This window comes from Gambusia affinis, linkage group LG13 (genome assembly GCF_019740435.1).
Source record: "Gambusia affinis linkage group LG13, SWU_Gaff_1.0, whole genome shotgun sequence".
Taxonomy (NCBI): domain Eukaryota; kingdom Metazoa; phylum Chordata; class Actinopteri; order Cyprinodontiformes; family Poeciliidae; genus Gambusia; species Gambusia affinis.
The window spans coordinates 17,845,450-17,866,410 of NC_057880.1; the positions used below are offsets into that span (position 1 = coordinate 17,845,450).

General features: G+C 38.3%; 1 protein-coding gene across 1 annotated transcript; it reads right to left on the bottom strand.

Moving 5' to 3' along the window:
• Nucleotides 1-823: 823 nt before the first annotated feature.
• On the bottom strand, nt 824-15,891 carry ppp1r21 (protein phosphatase 1, regulatory subunit 21). The gene is made up of 22 exons (XM_044136588.1): nt 15,291-15,891; nt 13,403-13,471; nt 12,330-12,476; nt 12,058-12,159; nt 11,811-11,975; nt 11,668-11,726; nt 11,239-11,333; nt 9,904-9,956; nt 9,643-9,792; nt 9,423-9,524; nt 9,258-9,346; nt 9,025-9,161; nt 8,293-8,385; nt 7,198-7,325; nt 6,454-6,603; nt 5,697-5,789; nt 4,943-5,197; nt 4,513-4,548; nt 4,277-4,393; nt 3,863-3,961; nt 3,639-3,767; nt 824-2,111 (listed from the first exon to the last, which is right to left on the bottom strand). The coding sequence occupies exons 1-22, from the start codon at nt 15,348-15,350 to the stop codon at nt 2,082-2,084; spliced, it is 2,358 nt and encodes a 785-aa protein (XP_043992523.1). The 5' UTR covers nt 15,351-15,891; the 3' UTR covers nt 824-2,081.
• Nucleotides 15,892-20,961: the final 5,070 nt, after the last annotated feature.

Below are 20,961 nucleotides of genomic sequence, written 5' to 3' on the forward strand. Positions count from 1 at the left end.
TGACGGGGAATCTGACAATAGCTGACAGTAGGATGTATGGAGCTAAATATATGCCAAAACAGGAAGAAAACCTCTTAGGACTTGGAACTGGAATGGAGATTCGTGTTCAAGAACAAACCCTAAACATACACCTAGGGCTATGATTAAACAATTGAAATCAAATAATATTAATGCTGGATTGGCCTACTCAACGTTCAAACCTGCACCAGCTGAGAAACTTGAAAAATACTATTGGCAGCAATGATCCAGGCAGCCTGAATACCATTATATGTTACAGTTTTTTTATTTTCTGATTTGCAGAAACCTTTGAAACCATGTATCATCATTACATGTTACTGGTCTTTTCTCTCAACTGCCAAAAAACATTAACCAAAAAGCGTAAGTTCAAGAATACTTTTTAATTATTATTATTTTTAACTTCCTGGTAGTAATAAAAATAGACATGTACATTTCATTTGACCATTTTTATTACAGAATCCACTTAAAACAAGTGGTTGTTATTGGTTATTTTCCCACTTTGACCCGAGATCTAAACAAATGTCCAAAATTAGCATATTCCTAAGAGGTCCAAATGACTTTCTCATCTTTCAAAAACAAGTGACGACATTAAAAACGAGTGTTCCCTCTGCTCTTACATATCTCTTCAACAGTGCTGCCTCAGCTCCTAGTGGTTAGGGTGTCACAGGCTGTTTTTGTGTTTTAAATTACAGACTACTCACAGACCCGGTCTTCTCCATTTACCAGAAATGAAACGTGTACACTGGTGTCAGGCAAGTAAAAAAAAAAAAAAAAAAATCTCAATAACCAGGTAAATCTGACACACTTCAGTATTGAGCAAGGTTTTTATTTTAATATGTGCCTTTTAACATGTTACATTGTGAAATACACATTTGTTTTCTCCCGTGGGCTTAAAGGGTGTTTTCAAATCTCTGTAATCAAATTTCAGTCTTGAATTAACTGTTCTGGAGCAACGCTTCTTTATTTGTTTCAGATAGAAAAGTCTGTCATGAGTCACAATTTCCCTAGTCTTTGTTTACATTGTGGTTCAATCCGTTAACGACTCTTCCCAGTTACATAGACAGGTACTGAAATAATAAAACAAAAAAAAACAAAAACAGCTGCAGACTCTGTATAAAATAAAAATCTGGGTGAAATAAAGATTTGTAACTTCTGAATAAATGCATATTTGTGTATACATAATTTTAAGAAACATTTAATTATATCATGATTTCAGATGAATTCACATGAACTCCTTTTATTCCTACATCTTAGATTAATGTAAGGAGCTTTAAGTATGCATCCACATTTCCTTTGGTGATGATAAAACAAAACAAAAACTATTGTTACAGATCAACTTCTTAAGACTCAGACTTGGACAATTTCACAAGCTTCAACCTGTCCAGGAAAACAGAGCTCATCAGTGCTTCAATCCACTTCCAGAGGACTGAAAATGAAAACGTTTCCAGAAAGGGCAATGAATTCAAGTGCATCTTCGAAAGCTATTTGATCACACTCAACAGCTTGTTACATTATATACGTATCAGAAGGGGCAGATTTACACAGTTACCACCTGCACAGATAATCTCAAATCCAAAAAGATTTAGTCATTTCATTGTAAAACAATACTCTCACGTTGCAAAGCGCGGTGTCAGAGTCGCTTCAGGAGACAACACCCTGCAAACGTATGACCCCACCAACGTTTACTCTGTTCACCTACTAACAGAAAAGCAGCAAAGGGTGCACAGTTCAATTTTCTCTCACACACTCAGGCACACACCCAGTCAGAAAATTACACACATTAACAGGGTTTGGTCTTCAAGTCTTGACTTCGGTGAGCATTAAAAACTTCCACTTCAGCTGTTTTTCTATCCTCTTTGACCCGAGAGGTCAGCCAAACCATTTATAGATAATCATAATCATTAAAAAGGTGAGGTGACAAGAAAACAGAAAAACAAAGCTTTTATCAAACCAGTTCGAGTCTCTGAACACGCAGTGATCCTGAAGGTCAAGAGACTGCGTCGGTACCAAGAGGTTCTGCAGCATGGAAATCCTCCGCACACGTTGACGGTTTGAGAGCAGCTCTAACGACTCTTGTTCTTTTTCACATTCGCCTAAAAAGAAAAATGGAACAAAAAAGAAACAAACTATGAAATCCAAACGGTGTAGTGTAAAATAAACAAGTTAATCTTGATCTAGTTAAAGTTCTTTTCCACTGAGTTAGACATTATTGAATGAATTCCTTTAAAAACTGTGAAACAGCCCTTTACTGAAGTACAAAATCAGATAACTTCAGCCAACCAAAGTCAGAAGTTTATATCAGGATGATAACTGTCTCTTTAATCAATGAGGAAGAATCCTTTTCATGTCATGGAAACTTCTTGTAAGTTTATTGACACATTTGAGTTAATTGGTGGAACAGCTGTAGATGTATTTTGCATTTTAATGAAGCATTAAAAAAACAGATTGCTGTTACAAATGCACACATGAACAAATGCTTTCCTGTTTGGACAAATATCCCGTCATGTGATGAAACCAAAGTGGAACTGTTGAGACATAAAGGCTGCTATCAAAAACTGAGGAAATGTATGTAAATTTCAGATTTTGAAGACATTAATATGCCAACACATCTCTGACATGTTTGTTCTCTCATTGTGAAATTACTAAATAGAAATAATCTTGGTAATTCTACCCGAGCAGTTGGATTTTGATTTAACTTCAGAAGGTGAGAAAAAAAAAAGCATGTGTTTCAACTGTATTCCATCTGGCTCTAACCAGGTGATCAGTGCTGGTTCTGAACCTGTTCACAGAGCAAAGCTATCCAAACCAAACACTTTAGGGAAAGGAATCGTCACAAAGGAATTACTAGCCAATACGAGGAGCTCTTGTAGGCACATTAGATAAAAGGAGAAAAATAAAGATGACTATTTCCTCTCACTGCATTTTTCATCGTTAGGAGAAACCAAACATGTCAACCAGTTATCACTATAGATTAAATACTGCTTCATGACTGGAGTTGTTTTCATTTCTAAGGTTTGAGTCATTCAATTTGATAAAAACATAAACTGGGAAGATTTAAGGAAACTAGTTGCTTGGGATGTTGTTGTGACTAGATGTAAAAGATCCAGCAAGAATATTTCAAAGTGACCAGGAGAAAATATGTGTAAGGTCAAATCTGAGGTGTTTTGTTCACAGTAAAATCAGAGATTGGCATAAAAACCAAAATTTTGTGTTGCATTTAAGTGCAGCACACAGATGAAGCTCATCTTTACAGATTCTTTAGAAATCCAAAACATGCAGAGGCTAGCTTGTGAAGTTCCAGTAGAAAATGGCTACCTTCAAAGAACAACATGTTTTGACCTGCGACTTTCTGACGTGCAGCGATGAGTGTGCATACAAGCAAGAACATGCACGCTCGGGAACAGGCCTGTCTTTTACTGACGACTTCGGCCTAACTTTTTCAGATGAATTGAGCGGGCGCGCCCTACATAAAACGCAACTAGAAGCCATACAAACCACAGATGACTTCTCAGCTCACCTTCTGACTGACTGAACCCTCACAAAGTCACATTTAAACCACCACCCGATCCTGATCCAGCCTTTAAAACGGTTTGTAACCAAAACCCTTCTAGGCGCAGTACCTTGCCACCCAGCTTGAGCATGTCGATTTCCTCTCGCTGCTTGCTCAACGTCTCATTCATGCTGCATAAATGGTCGCTCATCATGCTGAGCTGGTCCTCGTAGCTCCTCTTAGTCGTAGTCAGCTCGTCCTGCGTGAGACGCGCTCCAGTTAGCGTAAGCGTATATTCTGATTTGGAAAGAGATCCATGAGTGCATACAGAGAAGGTGTTGGTTTTTGTTTTACCTGCAGCCGTGTGATGTTCTCATTAGCCAGTTTGACCTCTTCGCTCAGACTCTCCCGTGCTTTCTCTGCGATGGTTAATCTCTTTGCCAAGGCTCGGCACTGAAGGCAGGAACAACAAAGTGAACATCTGCTGAACTCTGGCAGCGACCAAGCAAACATAAACACCTCAATAAAAGATGCTTAAGTGATCCAACGTTCAGAAAAAAAAAAAAACAAAGCCTAATGATAACCTTAACAACTTAATTAAAAGAAAAATAAATGCAAGTGATTGTTAGATGCAAGGCATAAACGAAGCACAGGTTATTTTTTAGAAATAGGAAATAAAAATCTCAAATGCAGAGTTAGAATTACAGATGTTAAGTTAAAATAGTGTTTGCAAACACTTCACCCTGTCAGACAGGATGAAGTCCTCACCTCTGAGTGAAAGTGAACAGCTTTGCTGTCTGAAATCTGGAGCTGGGTGGTGAGCTCTCCCACTCTGGTCATATAGTGAGTCTTTATCAGCTGTTCACGAGACTCTTCGTCTCCCACCTGCAACACAGACACAACAACAGCAGGATGAGACTTCACTTTTTTTTTACTAAGGCAGAATAAATAATGATCTTTTCTGTTTTTATGTGGAGCTATTGGTTAATTATGCTATGACTTACGTGCTCATTTGTAGGTGTTGTGCACAACATGCCAACCTGGAGTCAAAACAGATAAATAAATGTGAGTTTCATCAGTGTTGATGTGTTAAAAAGGCTGCATCAGACAGCGACGGGCCTATGTGGGGAGATGGGATGGCAAAAAATAGCTAAATTCAAAGTAGACCTGGAAAAACAAACAGCTCTGATTCGTGACTTCACTGTGAACTTTGTTCTGACTCACATTAAAAAAACAACAACTTTTTTCTGCCACATCAGCACATTGGAAGCGTGAGGGTTTTTTGTTTTTTTTAAAGCTAAAACTTGCTTAGTGGGAGCTGAAAGAAAAGAGTGATAATACTCCCTATGTTGAAGCTAATCAAACATGCTGCCACGGGCAAAAAAAATTTCTTTGCAAGCCAAAAACAAACAGCAGCTTGAACAGTGACGGTACCAGGCTGGTGCAGAGAGTCGTCTCTTTCCCTGTGGCTGTCTGCGCCATCTCGACTTCCTCGTGGCTCTGTGTGAGCCGACCGTCTGCGGCTGTCTGGGAGCTCTGACTTCCCCCCAGAGCCGCTGCCAGCTGCGCTTCCAGGTCGGTTATGCGCTGGTTCTCCTTCTCCAGCCGCACCTTCCCCAGCTGGGCCTCCAGGAGCCAGTGCTCCTTCTCTTGCTCCAGCCTGGCGATCTTCTCCTGGCTCTGCTGCACCTGCACCGGAACGACGGGGTGATGAGAGGACAGTGACGCTCATGGGGAAACACAGGTTTGGAGAAGCGAAAGGATGCCAAGTGTTTATGGAGAAATGAGGAAACATAACAGAACTGTTTCTGATGAAGAGAGAGTGGAAAAAAAACACACTTTCCAAGGACAGAACACACACACTTCACACCCCGTCCCTAAAGAGCAACTCCTCACGTTTCACATGACATATTGCGAAACATTAAGTATTTGAATTATTGCCATTTCAACATGTCTTATTTAACCAGAAAACAATGTTTTAACAATTTCCACTTCACATTGTGTCTCTGAGATGAAGTCATTCATCTCACAGATGAACATGGCTGCATGTTGGAAACCTTTAACCCTGAATTCAATGTTAACAGGTGACCTTATCACAGCTCAATTAAATTTAATATTGTAGCTCTTATTAATATGTAAACTGTTCTCACAGATATCTATAGAAATCAGTTTAATCTCTGTGTTTTACCTGTTGAGTGAGACCCTCTCTGCTCTCAGTGGAGCTGGTGAGAATCCGACGGTTTGACAGAGCTTCCCTGTAAGGAACCGACTGTGGCCTTGCCTGAACAAAAACACAAAAAAACAAACAGATGTAATTAAAGTTTACAGTTAAACAATTGTTATAAACCTTAAAATTTTATAATACTAAAGTTATAAAACCTTAACATTATTAATATTATGAATGGAATTTAAGACAGGAAAAAAAACCTATAAGTATAATGGTGTTTATGGCTCCTGGCAGCAGCTTCGTTCTTCTCACACTGCACATGATGACTCTCTACAGCATTATCCCCAAAGTGTCAGAATGTGAAAACAAATGTCATCCAGCCATCTGGCAAACCTAAATTTGCACCTGCAAAAATAAAATTAAAAAAAGCTACCAAGGGTATATTAGCAGTTAGTTACCAGAAACCTCAACCAAATGAAGTCACAGAACGTAATGAAGACGTCTGCGTGCAGCTTTAACCTGACAAAAAAGCTCAGTGAGGGAAAAAGAATCTATATACGACATTAAACAGTACTGCACTAACAAAAGACCCGTGAAGACTTTTTAAGGACGCACGGTCACCCTGTGAAAACAAATTATGATACAAAACAAGAAAGATTTATTTAACACTTGTAATATTGACAAAAAAAATAAGAAATATGTAATAAAACCTAAAATACTGACATAAACTCACGACCCAATAACATTTTAAAGAAACCCCACAGAGGTGATGACTTACTGTTTTGATGATGTCGATATAGGCAGCTGCCTTCTTTTTGTTGGCCAGCATGCTCTCTGCTTGCTGCGGGTTGAGGCTCACTGTGCATCCTTTCGGACTGTAGCCTGGAGATGTGAAGAAGTCCAAGTTGTTGCTGAAGAAAGTGGCAATCTGTGAAAAACAATTAAGATCTTAAGAATCACTTTATTTAACACAGAATGGCTGCATTTATCAAATCAGTTCTCAGTTCTTTTATCCAATTTTATTCAATACAAAACTTTATTGCGAACTCAACCTTTTACAGCTGTCTTATAAATCCGATTCTCATTCTGTTGAGAGTAACATTAAGCAACGTTAATAAGCTGAATGGTGATGTTTCTTCTGTCATTCTGGAAAATAAATACTCTGAGCAATCAGGCTTTTACAGTTGCCTTCAGGTTGCAGAAGCAAATATCATGCTTGCACTTTAGCAGATGCTGCCACCGAATTGGATCGCAGAGAGAAATCATTTATCCCATTATTCTGACCAGAGAACAGCTGTGCACACTGTGAATTGGGCGTCATCTTCCAAAAATCTAACCACTGTCCAGCTGAGTCCTCCTGTTATTTGTTAACACATTAGTGTCGTTTTACAACTGTGATCCTATTGCAGTGAAGTAAAAAAGAAAAAAAAAAAGCATTACAGTGAACAAATCAGACATATTGCTCAGCATGGGAGGTTAGACGACAGAAACCCGACTGCTGACTGCCCCCTGGTGGCCATACCTTGCCGGTGATGCTGGTCAACGACCCCAACGATCCGAGGAGGCACTCTGTGGTGGTGCAGAGCTTCTGGGTGACTGTGGGGAGCTCCTGCTCTATGCTTGCCTTCTGGTTGTAATGTTTTGACATCTCTGGAAATGCAACAACAGCAGGCGAGGCATTCATACCATTAATGACCAAAAATAAAGCCAGAATTTTCAAAATGCAAGGTAGAAAACGCTTTATATCCAATTCAAAATGCAGCTGAGGTTAAATGCAACAATGGGACAATAAGCAGAGCAGTTTCATATACGAATCACAGAGAAAACACTTTAAAAAAATGTTGCCATCTAAACAGGAAGAGTGTTACACAGATTTGAGGACGTCTGATTTCATTGATTCACACTGAAAACTCAATCAGAAGATGGTAGAGGTCTAAAGTATGGAGTTACCAGATCAATAATGTAGGCAGGAGGGCTAAGTTATTTATCACTTAGATCAGATTTTCTGCTCAATTCTGGGCTGGACTGGCAGCCAGAGAAACTACATGAGAAGTGAGATGATGCCTTAGATAAATATTCTTAGATTGAACAACTGACTTTTGACACAGATATTTAGTTGTTTATCAAGGATGACATCTGGATTTGTATATACATTTTCAGGATATTGTCATTTCAGGAGGAAAAGAATGAGCAAATTTGTTTCACTGTGATTTAATTAGAGAAAACAAAGGGCCATCCAGGTGCTAATCACCACTAAGAATTAGTGCATAGTAGTGAATTTTGATGACGTGTAACACACAATTACACTTTTGTATTTGGACCAAAAGGTCCAACGGAAACTTACAAAACTTACAAAAGCATCGACTGGTAAATATGACAAATTTATTCTCTTTTGACTTGTATGCAAATGGTGTCACAGTCCCTACTGCAACACTGAGGATAATTAATGTATATATTAGACCACAATGACTATCTGTACCGAAACAGCAACAAAGACACATCAAAGACAGGCTGGTGTTTTCTTCATAAACACTAAACGGGTCGATGTTGAGTCGACGCACAAAAGAAATTCAGTGTGAAAGGCCGCGGGTCAAAAGCGGCTAACGGTGCTGCTCACCTTTAATGGCATCATGAAGGCTGTGCAGGCTAGCTGCCAGCTGGGTGAAGACAGCTGAGGTGCTGCTCTGTGGCATGGCGTCCTGCCGAACACCTGAGACACACGGCGTGGGTTTGTTAAACAAGCACAACAGATTAACACCTGCAACCAGCTCTGCTGTGTTTCTTGTTCATTTTATTATTATTATCAGAAGCACAAAAAAAAGAGAGAGAACATAACATATTGCAACTAAAGCCTGTGTGTCATTTTAACATATTTAAACATTTGGTTATTTACGAACAATAGAGATAAATTCAATAAATGTAACAAGAACGAAATGAGTTGAGGAGATCCTATAATTTTCAGTAAAATGTAATTAAAAGCAGGCAGTTTCCCAGAATTTGGGATCAGCAGTTACACTGCAGTAGCCATTAGGATGTAGAGTCTACTAATGTTTTTTTCATTTAGAGCTTACATTTTTACTGAACAGGTTAATAAAATCATATTTTTTTCTTGAAATGAAAAATGGATTAGACATCAATCTGAGGATTTATTTTGAAAGGAATTAATATTTCATGCAGTGTGCTAATCTCTTCATATTATTAAACGTATCACTGCACATTTGTCCACATTTGGCAATTTAAAAAATTGTAATGAAATGACAAATTGACCAAAAGAAGTTCTGAATGCAGTAATAATCCTGAGTAATAAAAGCAAAACAAAACAGAGCTGAGTTGTTTCAGGTTAACTTACTGGGTAAGGCCAAGAGGTTGATGTAGTTCTGTATCTTCTCAAACACAGTGGTAACCTTCTTCATGTCACTCTGTAATTCTCGGTTTTTTGCCATCAGGGCATCAGTGCAGAGAGGCGCTTCACACTCTTCTTCCAAACTGAAAAAAAATAATAAATAATAATAAAAAAAATCCAGAGCAGACAATGGCTACCTCCACTTCCCAGCATGCTTTCATTCAAAAGACAGCGCTGACCTTTTCAGCTGGTAGGGAAGAATCTTCAGCAGGAAGTGAGTGTAGGAGGAGAAATTCTCAGCGAAATTCCTCAGCATGACAACAGTCTCCTTAATTTCAACACATAATGTCGTTCAGAGTTTTTCTTATTTACTGAACATATAAAACGTTCAGGCAGAGTCTCACCAGCACTGTAACAGTGTCCTCTGTGATGCTTTGGTACAATTGCAGAAAGCTGTCCTCCAGGGGGCGCACATAGGCAGCGTTCTCATGGAGATACTGAGAAAACTGTGGCGAGACAAGAACTCTACTTCTTAAATTGCACAATAATTCACAGTTCTTCTGAACCACCAAATTAAAGAGTTGTCTTTAAGCTGCTGGATGTGTTTGTGTGTGACGGCCCCACCTTCTGGTTCAGAGGAGAAATGGGTTCGATGGACGAGTCCACGGGGTAGATGTGGACCCTCTGCTCTGTGTAGGTGTGGAAATTCAGTAGAGCAGCCACCAGGTCCTGGATGAAGCTCAGGGCTTGACTTGTTACGTCCCGAGCCTTAAGCTTCATCCAAACAAAGGCAAAGCTCCTTTAATTAGTGTGTAATTTAGTGTAATCTCTGCAACAGAGTAGTTTTCAAATAACTAAATAGCTATGGACTTGTTTCTCACTCACCTGGTGCCGTCGGTTATGTGATGGCACATTTAGGCTGTTATAGTCGCTAAATTCTGCAGAATAAAACAAGTTTTATCAAATCAACAACAAAACAATAGTGTAATGTTTCAAACACAAATATGAGCTTACGGCTGATCAGATGTTTACACCCATTTGGGCCCTTTGGTCTATTTGAATCTTTCTTTTTGAGAGATTAGCAAGTAAAAACACAAAATATATATAATAAAACAAATATAAACATAAACAATCCCTCAAATTTACACTCCCAGTGAAACTGCATAAATATCTCTTAACAGGTTGAAGAGAAAAGATACTTCCTGTTACCATCAGGAGCCCCTTGGTAAGGTTTTTAAGGATAGTTCCCACATTTTAGCAGAGTTAAGGTGATTAATATTATGTTTGATTTATCTATTTCAAACCAGCTTTAGGATCATTATCCATTTGGAGCACCCAGTAGTCTCCAAGGTTCAATCATGTTGTTGTTTGAGGTTCATCTGAGGAATCGACTTGTACAATTGAACGTTATCACAGTTACAGAAACAGGCCCTAAGCATGATTCTTCCACCACCATGCCTGACAACGCAGTGAGTATATAACTAGGTTTGAAAGTGAAATCTAGACTCCTCCAGGCAAAGTTTTTGTCATTTTCTCCTCTGACCATCAAAACTTTACTCCAAAAGGTGTCTTTTGGCTTGTCTAGCTGCAGGTTTCAGTTTTACTTGATGTTGTCGTTGATAACTGGCCGCACCATCCAAGTCCATGATTTATTAGTAATACAACTGTTCTAGAAGTTTCCAGCTCATGGAAATCTTAACTATTCAGTGGTTTCTAAACTATTTCTGATGATTCTAACCATGTTTCTCTAATCTCAAAACGAAGTGTTGGGTGATGCTGTTTTGAAACTCGATAAGAGTTGGATTTCTCCTAAACATACATCAAAATTCGTTTTGGGAAGTGTTTCAGATTCTCTTACGGACCTGACCTGAAATGTCTGGACAGAAATCCAACTATATTAAATAACATATTAAATAAGCTCTACTAGTTCTGTGAATTAGAGCAGCCAAATCTACAGTCAGAGTTATTCCAACGCCTAGTTGAAGATTGCATGAAGCGTGTGACTACATTTGCAACTTGTTAAGAATATAAACACAATGAATTTAAACTTTTGCGCTCAAAGCTTGAAGTCGTTAGCTGTATAACCATTCAACCATTTTGAATCAACATGGAAACGCAACATTAAGAACCAGAACGTAATCTGACAGTCGTGTCTGTAAAATTCGGAAGCATGAATGTTTTTAAATTGGTGTCTGCTCAGAGATAATTCCTGTCACTTACTGGTGTCGTTAAAGGGCACTTTCTCCTGAATGACGCTGCTGTTTTGCTTCACCTGCCTGCTCAGCTCCGACTGGCAGCGCCTTAACTGCTGCTGGCTGCAGACACACACCAAAAACATAATAAAAAAAAACAGTCTGTGTGTTTAACAACCGTCCTCTACAGGCTTCTCCAAGAAATTTAATACGGTACAGTTTACACTTAATACTTCTGGGTTCATTCTTTCTTGAGACTGTTCCTGAATTATAATGGATGATATAGTAATGTTATTATACAGCAATGGAGAACTTATTTCCTATCACAGCCAAATTTCCTCACTTATTGTAAAGCACCCGGGCAAATCAAGGTCATTTGTAAAGACACTACTGACCTCTAGACATGCAAAACTTATGAAATCTGTCCCCATAATATCAAAACTAATTGTTTCCATACCACTCTTCCGTTCGCATTCGGCAGTCTTTCGCCTCCCTCTCCAGAGTTTGTGTTTTCAGCTGTTGGAAAATATAAAAATACATTTAATATGTGCTTTTTAAAATCTCAAAACTGATCTGTCTCTGATGAAATCTGGTTCTCACCTCTAAACGAGCTTTTTCACCCTGCAGGCGCTCGATGGTTTCCACATACTTTGTTGTGAGTGTGTCAACAACAGTCTGGTGTTCCTCTGTTTCCCCTTCCAGCTTCTGCAGCCGGGCCCTCAGCTCGGCCTCCTTCTTCCTGTGCTGCTCATCGGCCTCATAGAACTAATAAGTATGGAGAAGAGGAAAGGTCAGAGGTCATCACACATACTTTCAGAGTAAGAAATTATACAAAGTAGATGTCTACCTGTATGTGAAGACGCTCATTCTCTTCTATCTTTTTTTGCAGATCTTCATTGAAAACACTTTGTGTCTGCAGGCCTGGCTGCAGTGGAGAGTCTCCTTTACTCTGGAAGGAAAACAGCAACTGGTCAGATTTGTAAAAATTTACCTAAAATGTTCCTCAATAAACCTTTTCAAACAGGCCTATATCGTTTTATGAATAATTCTTTGACCACTACTCGGTTATAAAAACTTTTCCACTTCACCAAGCACTCATTTCTGTTGGTAAAAACTCACCTTCCCCTTTTTGCTCCTGCCTTCACTAGCAGCCAGCTCCTCTTGTAGCAGCTCCACCCTCTTGGCGAGCTGCTGGTTCCTGAAGCTCAGGCTGTCCATCTCCTGCTCCTGCTTCCTCAGGCTCTGGTCCCTCTGCTTTAGCTGGTCCTGACAAACCACGAGAACAAGAAAAGCAATAAAAAGAAAGACATGAGAGAACAAATTTTCCATTATTTCAAGACCATTGTGATTTAATTTCAAGACGTACATGAACCACAAAACGTAATGTAAGAATTTATATTTAACATTGATAGAAAGGAAACTTTTCATGCATCTTTTTATTTCTTGGCTCTGCATTCAAAATTTCCTCAAAAACAGGCTGATTTGTTTCCCTGCATTGTGGGTATTGTAGTTTTGCCTCTGTGTAACAATCGTAAAAGAAATACAGCACATAGATCTCACAACTGGCAGTAGCAAATTTATCGAGGTAAAAACAAAAATTAACCCAATAAGTCACTGATGTCACTGATTTAGATCTAATACAGACTGTTTAAAATCTTGGCATACTTCTGAAGATTTACATTAGAAATTATTAAATTTAAGACTTGTATGGATAAACATCTTCTTCCACTAAAATATTTTTTCAAAGGGTCTGCTCCCATCTTTCCAACAGGAAACAACAACAGGTTAGAAATCCAGTAAATTTCTAACTATCTGGACCTTCATTAAAAATTCTAAGGTTTTAGAATAACTAGAAAATAAAATGTATAAATAAAATTTATAATATGATCAAATTGCTTTATTCCAATCAGAAAAGCAACAATTATTCCTACTCTTGCAAACAAAAAAAATGTGTTCAGGAAACGGTAGTAATCTTCTTTCACCCAACTGACAGGCAGTGTGCAGCAACAGGTTGCAGAAGAGGCCATTACTAGTTCCAACCAGCCTTAGATTGGTTCTGTCAACTTGGTTCTGCACTGATACACAAAATCTTAAAGAGGACTTCAATTTTTTTGCCAATTTTTCCGATGTATTTTATGATAAACACTTTGCATTCAGATGAGTCGGGGGTCGTAACAGTCTCTGTAATGTACCTTTAAAGAGGCAGAGTTGGCCTGTTCATCTACAACTGCCTTCTTCAGCACTTGGTTCTGGGCACGGAGCTGAGAACAAACACAAGAAAAGAAAAACAATGACATACAGACAGAGATAAAGTCCTGAGTGAACTTGATTTACAAATACAGAAAAACATTATGTGTATTACTGCCAGTCCTTTGATGTTTTTCATCCTTTCTATCCAGAATCACAAAAACCTACTGAATTCTAGTAGGTTTTTAAAAATCTAGACAGGGAACATGAATGTTTGACAGTTACACAGTCAGCACTTCCTGGTTCAGGATATGGTGCTTAGTTAATGGAGAGACGAGAGCTAAAGAGGAAGCAGTTTACACTCCCTGTGATGTCAGCTGACAGAGAAACAAAGGGCTGAAATAATGCTCCACAGAACACACTGACAGGCAGGCTTTACTGTCGCCAGATCACAAATTAACCATCAGGAGTGTTTACGACGTCTTTAACACATCATGCATTGTGGGTAATTAAAACATCAAGCGAGACGTGCAGAGCTCAAGCTCACTGAGGCACAGCTTTTTAAATATTTTATATCGTACACCTTAGGAATTGGGGCGTGCAAACCATTAATTAAGAACATGCAGACGTTCAAATTACATACGCCTGAATGTTTTAGGTGAGCAAATTCCTTTACACAGAAAACATGGTCATCTCTATCTACTCCACTGCACTCTGTAGTTGCACCAATTAATGATACATACTGGCATTTGTTACAATGAAAGCTGAACCAGACTCTCAAAGCAGACTACTTATCCTGATCCAGTTGAGCATTTTTTACTTGTGTGCTATCAGGTTTGTGTAAACTTTTATCAGCTCCACTTCACCTCTTTGTAAATGACTGTTGTCATTTACTTTCACCTTTGCACACCAAAATATTTTTCAGTATATTTTGATCATCTTTAAATTGTCATAAAAATGCTTAAATTTCACACATTGATTTTCATAGGACTTTATATTACTCTCTTTATTTGACTGATTGCAATTGTCAGAATATGATTCTGGATCAAAACAAATTGTGTTTTGATCGAATAAACTCTGCAACTGCTTATAAGAATTTTGATGTATTCCTGTCACAATAAATTCCAATTGATGATGTTTAAAATAAAACAATACAGTTTGTATCGACAGGATTGTTATTTTGACAATTTTCTCCACTGTTTTTTCATTGAAAGAATTAATAAATATTAATACATTCAAAAATATGACAAAATGCATGTGATTTGTGCAGATTAATCCAACAAATTGCACTTCTTTATGCGACTAGTGTCCTAGAGAAGTGTATTACAAATGGTTTTTTCAAGACAAGACCGGTATTTGCGTTTGCTGCTATAATTGCTGTAACACAATTACCTAAACAAGTAGTAACAAGTAGTTCTTATTGTGATTAATCGAAGTAGATATTACCCACCCCCACACACAAACAAAGTTGGTAAAATTTTAAAGGCTACATTAAAAAGAATCAAAGAGTAAATGTAATTTAACATTATCAGACAAGTGTGTTGAAGTAGCTTACATTATTTGCACAAAGTAACTGTAAAATATTAGACATGAAACGCTTAAAAGAGATATTAATGGTGGTGTGGTGACCGCTAGGCTTAACTGGAAATGAGGGCCCAAATAAAACTGTCCTGGGGGCCTCATATACCCTTAGACCGGCTCTGTAGCAAACGGCTATAGAAAATGTTATTAAAAAACATGGTATGAAATGTGTTACTGCTGTAAGACAAGCACTGTGACAATATTGTCATTATTTTCTCTGATTCTGTATATTTTATTATAATAATCAGATTACAACATTTCTTGAACTTGAATCACATGGCAAATTACGTTTAATTTTTTGTCCCTTTTTACCTTTGAATACTCCTGCGCCAGCTTGCTGTATTTTGTCTGCAGGTCTGTAACATTAGCCATTGTAGCTGGAAACGTATCCAGTCCCAAACACTTGATGCTGGAAGCAGCTGACCCAAGGAGCAGATCAGCTGGTCGCCACAGCCCGAATCCTCACGCTGTCGGAACTGTTAAATGCTAGCAGGCTAGCTCAGATCGGCAACTCCGAAGCTCCTTGTTCCGTTACTCGGAAGAACTGACTTTGGATACATGATGACAGACAGAGGAGATCACAGCGCGTTCATAATCTAACTTAAGTTTATTTTCAAAACCGAGAGTTGCACTGTCTTGCATGTTTTAAATTACCGCTATTAGCTATCAGCTAACTAGCTATGTAGCAAAACAAATCCATACACCGAGCACCACGTTAAACACGCACTATTAATTAAAGATAGCCACGTTAATCAGCAGAGTCGTTGGGTTAATTTTAACAGCGAGTGTTGCCACCGCTGAGATAATGAGACAGTCCTAAATGTCCATCCGTTTGGAGGAAGACTCCCATTATCGTGCTAACCCGCAAAATCCTCTTCAAATGAGAACCGATCAGAGACAACAGAACGAAGTCAAAGTGCACAGAACTGGTGGGCCGGTCTCAGTAGTGCGCCATCTTCCGTTCGGAGTGATGAATAAACAAATGAACAACTCAAAGGAATTTTTTATTCCTGAAACTTTTAGCGCAACAAACTGCATTTTATTGAGCTGTCATGTAATAGACCAACATAAAGTAAAAGTGAAGGATTAAAGGTTAAAACGCATGCTTTTAATTTTTAGGCTACAGAAATAAAACAGGAGCATTCTAAAGCTCAGTAACAGAGCAGGTGCATACAGAGAGGCTATAGTCCTCAGCACAGTTGTCCCCCGCCCCATCCTGATCCCGGGCCATTTGGAGACTAATATTGTCCCATTGTCTTTTGCCCAAAAAAATAAAAAATCTCTAGCAGATTCAGGCAGATTAGATGGGGAGAATCTGTGAACATCAAATTACACAGATTGGATTTGATAGGTCTGGGTTTATGTTAGGCTGCACAGTGATGCAGCTGGTAGCACTGAGTCAAACCTGGGTTTGAATTCCAGCCTGGTGGTCACTTTCTGTATGAAATGTGCATGTTCTCCCTGTGAATGTGTGGGTTCTCTCCAGGTATCCCAGCTTCCTCACAGTCCCATCTCTTGCCCAATGACTACAGGTGCCAGCTCCTCCTGCTACCCAATGAGGACAAGCAGGTAGAAAATGCATGGATGGGTTTATGTTGATGGTCATCTTGAACCTCAACCCAATTCTCAGATATTTTGCAACCTCTTACAGGTTTTCATGATTCTGCCTCTACTACGTTTCACTTTAGAGTTCAGGCTGATGCACAGCGCTGGTTTGTAGCAGCCAAACGTAGCACTTTACTTGTATTCAACAAATCTCACTAAAGCACCTTCACATTGCTCTATACTGCATCGCTTTTGCCAAAGCCACAGATGGAACTTCTTATGGCTTTATTTTAAACATATCTGAGCAATAAAACAAAGAGAAAAACTAGTCAGTACAGCTTCATACTCTAAATGAACAAAGTCTGAATATTCTTTGTATGTACAGGTTTGTTATTTTCATCCACCTGCTGATCTGTTGCAATTTATTGAATTGGTTGCTTAATCTCAGTGAGGTTAAATAGACATTAAATAGGATAATGTGGCAAGTAAACTGCATATTTTTGCTTGAATAATATGCAGATTAAAGGTGCAATATGTTATTTGGTACTTAAAGGTAAGTTATTTATTTATAAAATCTGGGAACAGCAGCTGGTGATATACATGAATAATTGAGTCTTTATTCCTGTTAATTTACTCTGAAATGAAGGGTGAGGATGTTGAGCTTTTTGAAAACACAAACAGCTTTATAACTAAACAGAAGATTCCAAATATATATGAATTACTTTTAAGTAACATGAAATATTTTTGGAGTTAGCTTTTTTCCCTTTTTTAAAATATAACAACCATTATACCAAGTTTTATATATAGAGATACTTATTGTCATTCAGAAAGACTTTTAAAATAAATTACTGTTTAAAATAAGAGCATTAACCTGATTTATTGCTGAATTTCAGTAGTACATGTTCCCAGCAGCTGTAATAAAAACAGGACCAGGAATCATAGATGGTCTGTTTCATGTGAAGGACAGTCTGCGATTTCACTTCACATTGACCTAATTTAGTCCAGAAGTGAAATGACATGTTGCTAATGCATCCATCTCATCACAAATCCTACACAATTAATTTGTCCTAATCCACTCTAATCGCTTTAGATTTTTCATCACGTAGCATAACTGTTTCCTTTCCCATCCTTTGCTAAAACGTATACATGCAAAACACAAACTCTCTCTTACACCACAGCCAGTGGCTCCGGCATTGTCTGGTTGCCTGGCAACTGTTGGCGTGGCGTGGTTGCTAGGGCCTGTGTAGGAGGGAGGGAGGGAATAGGGGGGGGATGCTGCTGCTCTGATTTCCTGCTGAATTGAGGCAGTCAGTAGGGAGAAGTCCCCCACCCCTCCTCTCACTCCCTCTTCCAGTCGACACACAGGACTCTATTGAACAATAGAGCCATGCCAGAGGGCCCGGGGCTAGTCAGACAAGCCCTTGTTCAGGGTCACACCGTGTTCATCCTGCAGTCCTCCATGACTAATTAACTAACAGAGCAGAGTGTCGTTAGCACATCTGATGTTGCATCGCTAAGACTCGTAGAGCTTTACGTCGATGTGCGCAAGGTGGGTTCCTGGTGCGTCCATGAAGAAGAAAAAAGGGAAAGTGATGTGGAGCTGCCACTCAAAGCGTCGAGCGCAGCTTGTGCAGTCAAAACAGAGCCGAACTACTGGACCTGACGGGAAATGTCTGGCAGATGAACCAAAGTAGTGTAACAACCTGCTGATCCTAACCAGCAGCAGTAAGATGTTGTTATAAACAAATAGAAGAGTAGATCTGAACATTTTCATGTTTTGTCATGTTACAACGAACGTATTTTTCAGGATTTTGTGTGTTGAACCCTCCCCGGTTCAACAAAATGAAAGGAAAAAAACTAAAAAGTGTGGCATTTGCAACATGGAGCTGGGGCACATAGTAACTGAACACATCCAGTTGCGGTGGAAGAATATAAGCACAAAAACAATTAGGTTTGAAAACACACAAAAAGTATACAGAAAAAGTTGGTCTGCTCAGTTGAAAATCTAGACTTAGAAATTGACTGAATTTCAGCTATTCTGCAGGACTGTCAAACATTCAAGTTTCACTATGTGCAAAACTGGTAGACATATCCACAAAAAAAACAAGCAAAAACAAAACAAATAAAAACATAATAAAACCCATACTGAAACCACAGTTTGGGTATATGACAAGAAAATATATCCTACTTCACAATTAATTATTTTGTGTTAGTCTATTAGTTAAAATCTCAATAAAGTACATTGAAGTTTGTTGTAGTTGAGACAAAATACAGAGACACTGAAGCTGCTTGACTGCTTTTTATGACGTAAAATATGAGAAACAAGAACAAAGATGCACACAAGTCATAACAAGAACAGGATTTTATTAATATTTTTGTAATACCATATATAATGCAATTGCATATCTTTGGCGAAAATAAATCTTATAAACATTTTTATCAACAGAGGTTAGCATACAAAAAAACAAAAGGTGTGTCAGTCCAATGGACATGGCAGACAACAGACACAAACTGATACTGGGTTGGCAGCTTTGTCAAATGCAAGAATTAGTACACCCAAAGGAACTGCAACAAATAATTATGATTTAAAAAAACCCACAATCAATATTCAATAACAGCTGATGAGCCATGAAGCGACCAATCATTTAAGTTGAGTGAAAACTTATTTGGCAGCTTTGCAAATGTTGCTTTTAGACCAATTGCAAACGCTACAGAATACGAGATTTTTACTCTACATGTCTTTCCATAATTACTTAGAAATTGTTGTTATAATCGAACGTTAGCCTTACTTCAAACAGCAGCTGCCTGGTTGGCTTTAGCAGATGTGATCCAGTTTTACAGTGATACTCCCAAACATTCCCAGCAACTCATACAAGTCATTTTCTCTCTGAGAATCTAATCTGATTCTGACCACTAATCTTCAATTTCTGACAAAAGTTAATGACAAACCATTCATGAGAGGATTGTGAATGTTACTGAATCAACATCAGAGAATTTCTACAGCACGAGGGGAACGAATCGGCTTTTAATTCCACCTCCCCTGCTGTACATCAGTTTTGGCAACCTAAAAAAACCACAAAAAAAAACTCCCTGGTTCAACATTAATTCACTGCTTCTATTCAGCTTAATAAAAAAAAATGCAAAACAAACACAAAAAAACTGGCAGTCATGGTTAAACTGAGGAAAATAAACCTGCTTAAAAGACATTATACATTGGCAAAATATGTAATCACTGTAACAAGAAAAAAGGGTATTGCTGTAAAATAAACAAGGGAAAAAATACTCAGACTTCACAGAGTAAAGAAAGAAAAATGTGCTTAAGTCATTTTTTCACATGACCAGTGTTTGATAGAGAATGCATTCAAATATCCCATAAATTAAAGTTATAAATAAGGTGATGACTAACGAACAAAGAATTTGTTCTTTTTTTCACAGCTAAACAAGACCAGTGTATGCAGGTATTAGTTCTGGGAACCACAGATTTTACCTCAATGAATGGCTCCAAGTCTAAAGTGGCAAAAAAAAATGTCTTTAAAAAAACAAAATAAAACAAAACAAAACACACAACCAAACAGCTGGAGAGATTACCAGATTCTTGTTAACATTACCACAAAAAACTTGACTACAGTGTGGCAGCGAGGGAATTACAGACACATCTCAATAAGTAAGAATATCACTGAGAAGTTTATGTATTTCAATAATTCAACTGAAAAAGCTGGATTCATGTTATGGAGCTTTACGACACAGAGTGATGTTCAAACCTTATTTTTCTACCTGTATCTCAAAGATTATGATTTAAGCTAATGAACACCAAAATTTATTTTCTCAGAACATTTAAATATGTCATAATTAAGGACAATTAATATGTTAGACATTCATGGAGCGACTGTTGAGTTGACAGCTGTCCAGCAGACAGTCAGGAAAAGGTCACAGCTAGAAATGCTGGCCATTCACAGAGCTCTGCAGCGTCCTAGAACAGTAAAGGAAAGATGAGTGGAAGGAGAAACCACGGTAGAAAGTGGCGCATAAGCAACAGCAATAACCACAGGTGTGGGAGAGTTGTGAAGCAAAGATGAGCTGAAGAACTCTGGGCTTCCTGAACACCTCAGCAAGATTTTAGAGCAGAAAAATAATCATTTATTCACTGGTTTTATGTAATTTTCTGAGAAACTGAATTCTGGGTTTTCATTATTTGAACAAAAGCAAACATCTAAATATATCACTCTGTGAAATCAACCAATAAACATGCTCCACTTTTTGAAATTGAAATATTAAACTAAACTTTTTGATGATTTTCTAATTTATTAAGAGGTATCTGTAAAGAGACCATAACCCCCCCTTTTGTTTGAAGTCAGTGGCACAAAGAAAATGTTTGGCAGCAACCACATACGCTTTACCGACTGTTCCTGTGAGCATCATTCCTGCCCAGGCCGACGGG

Excerpts from the sequence above, each read along its gene's own strand:
- ppp1r21 (XM_044136588.1), bottom strand. The coding sequence starts at position 15,350 with ATGGCTAATGTTACAGACCTGCAGACAAAATACAGCAAGCTGGCGCAG. Across the intron at positions 11,334-11,667 it reads CGAATGCGAACGGAAGAGTG|CCAGCAGCAGTTAAGGCGCT; the intron begins GTATGGAAACAA and ends GTGTGTCTGCAG. Across the intron at positions 9,793-9,903 it reads CACATAACCGACGGCACCAG|CTTAAGGCTCGGGACGTAAC; the intron begins GTGAGTGAGAAA and ends GTTTGGATGAAG.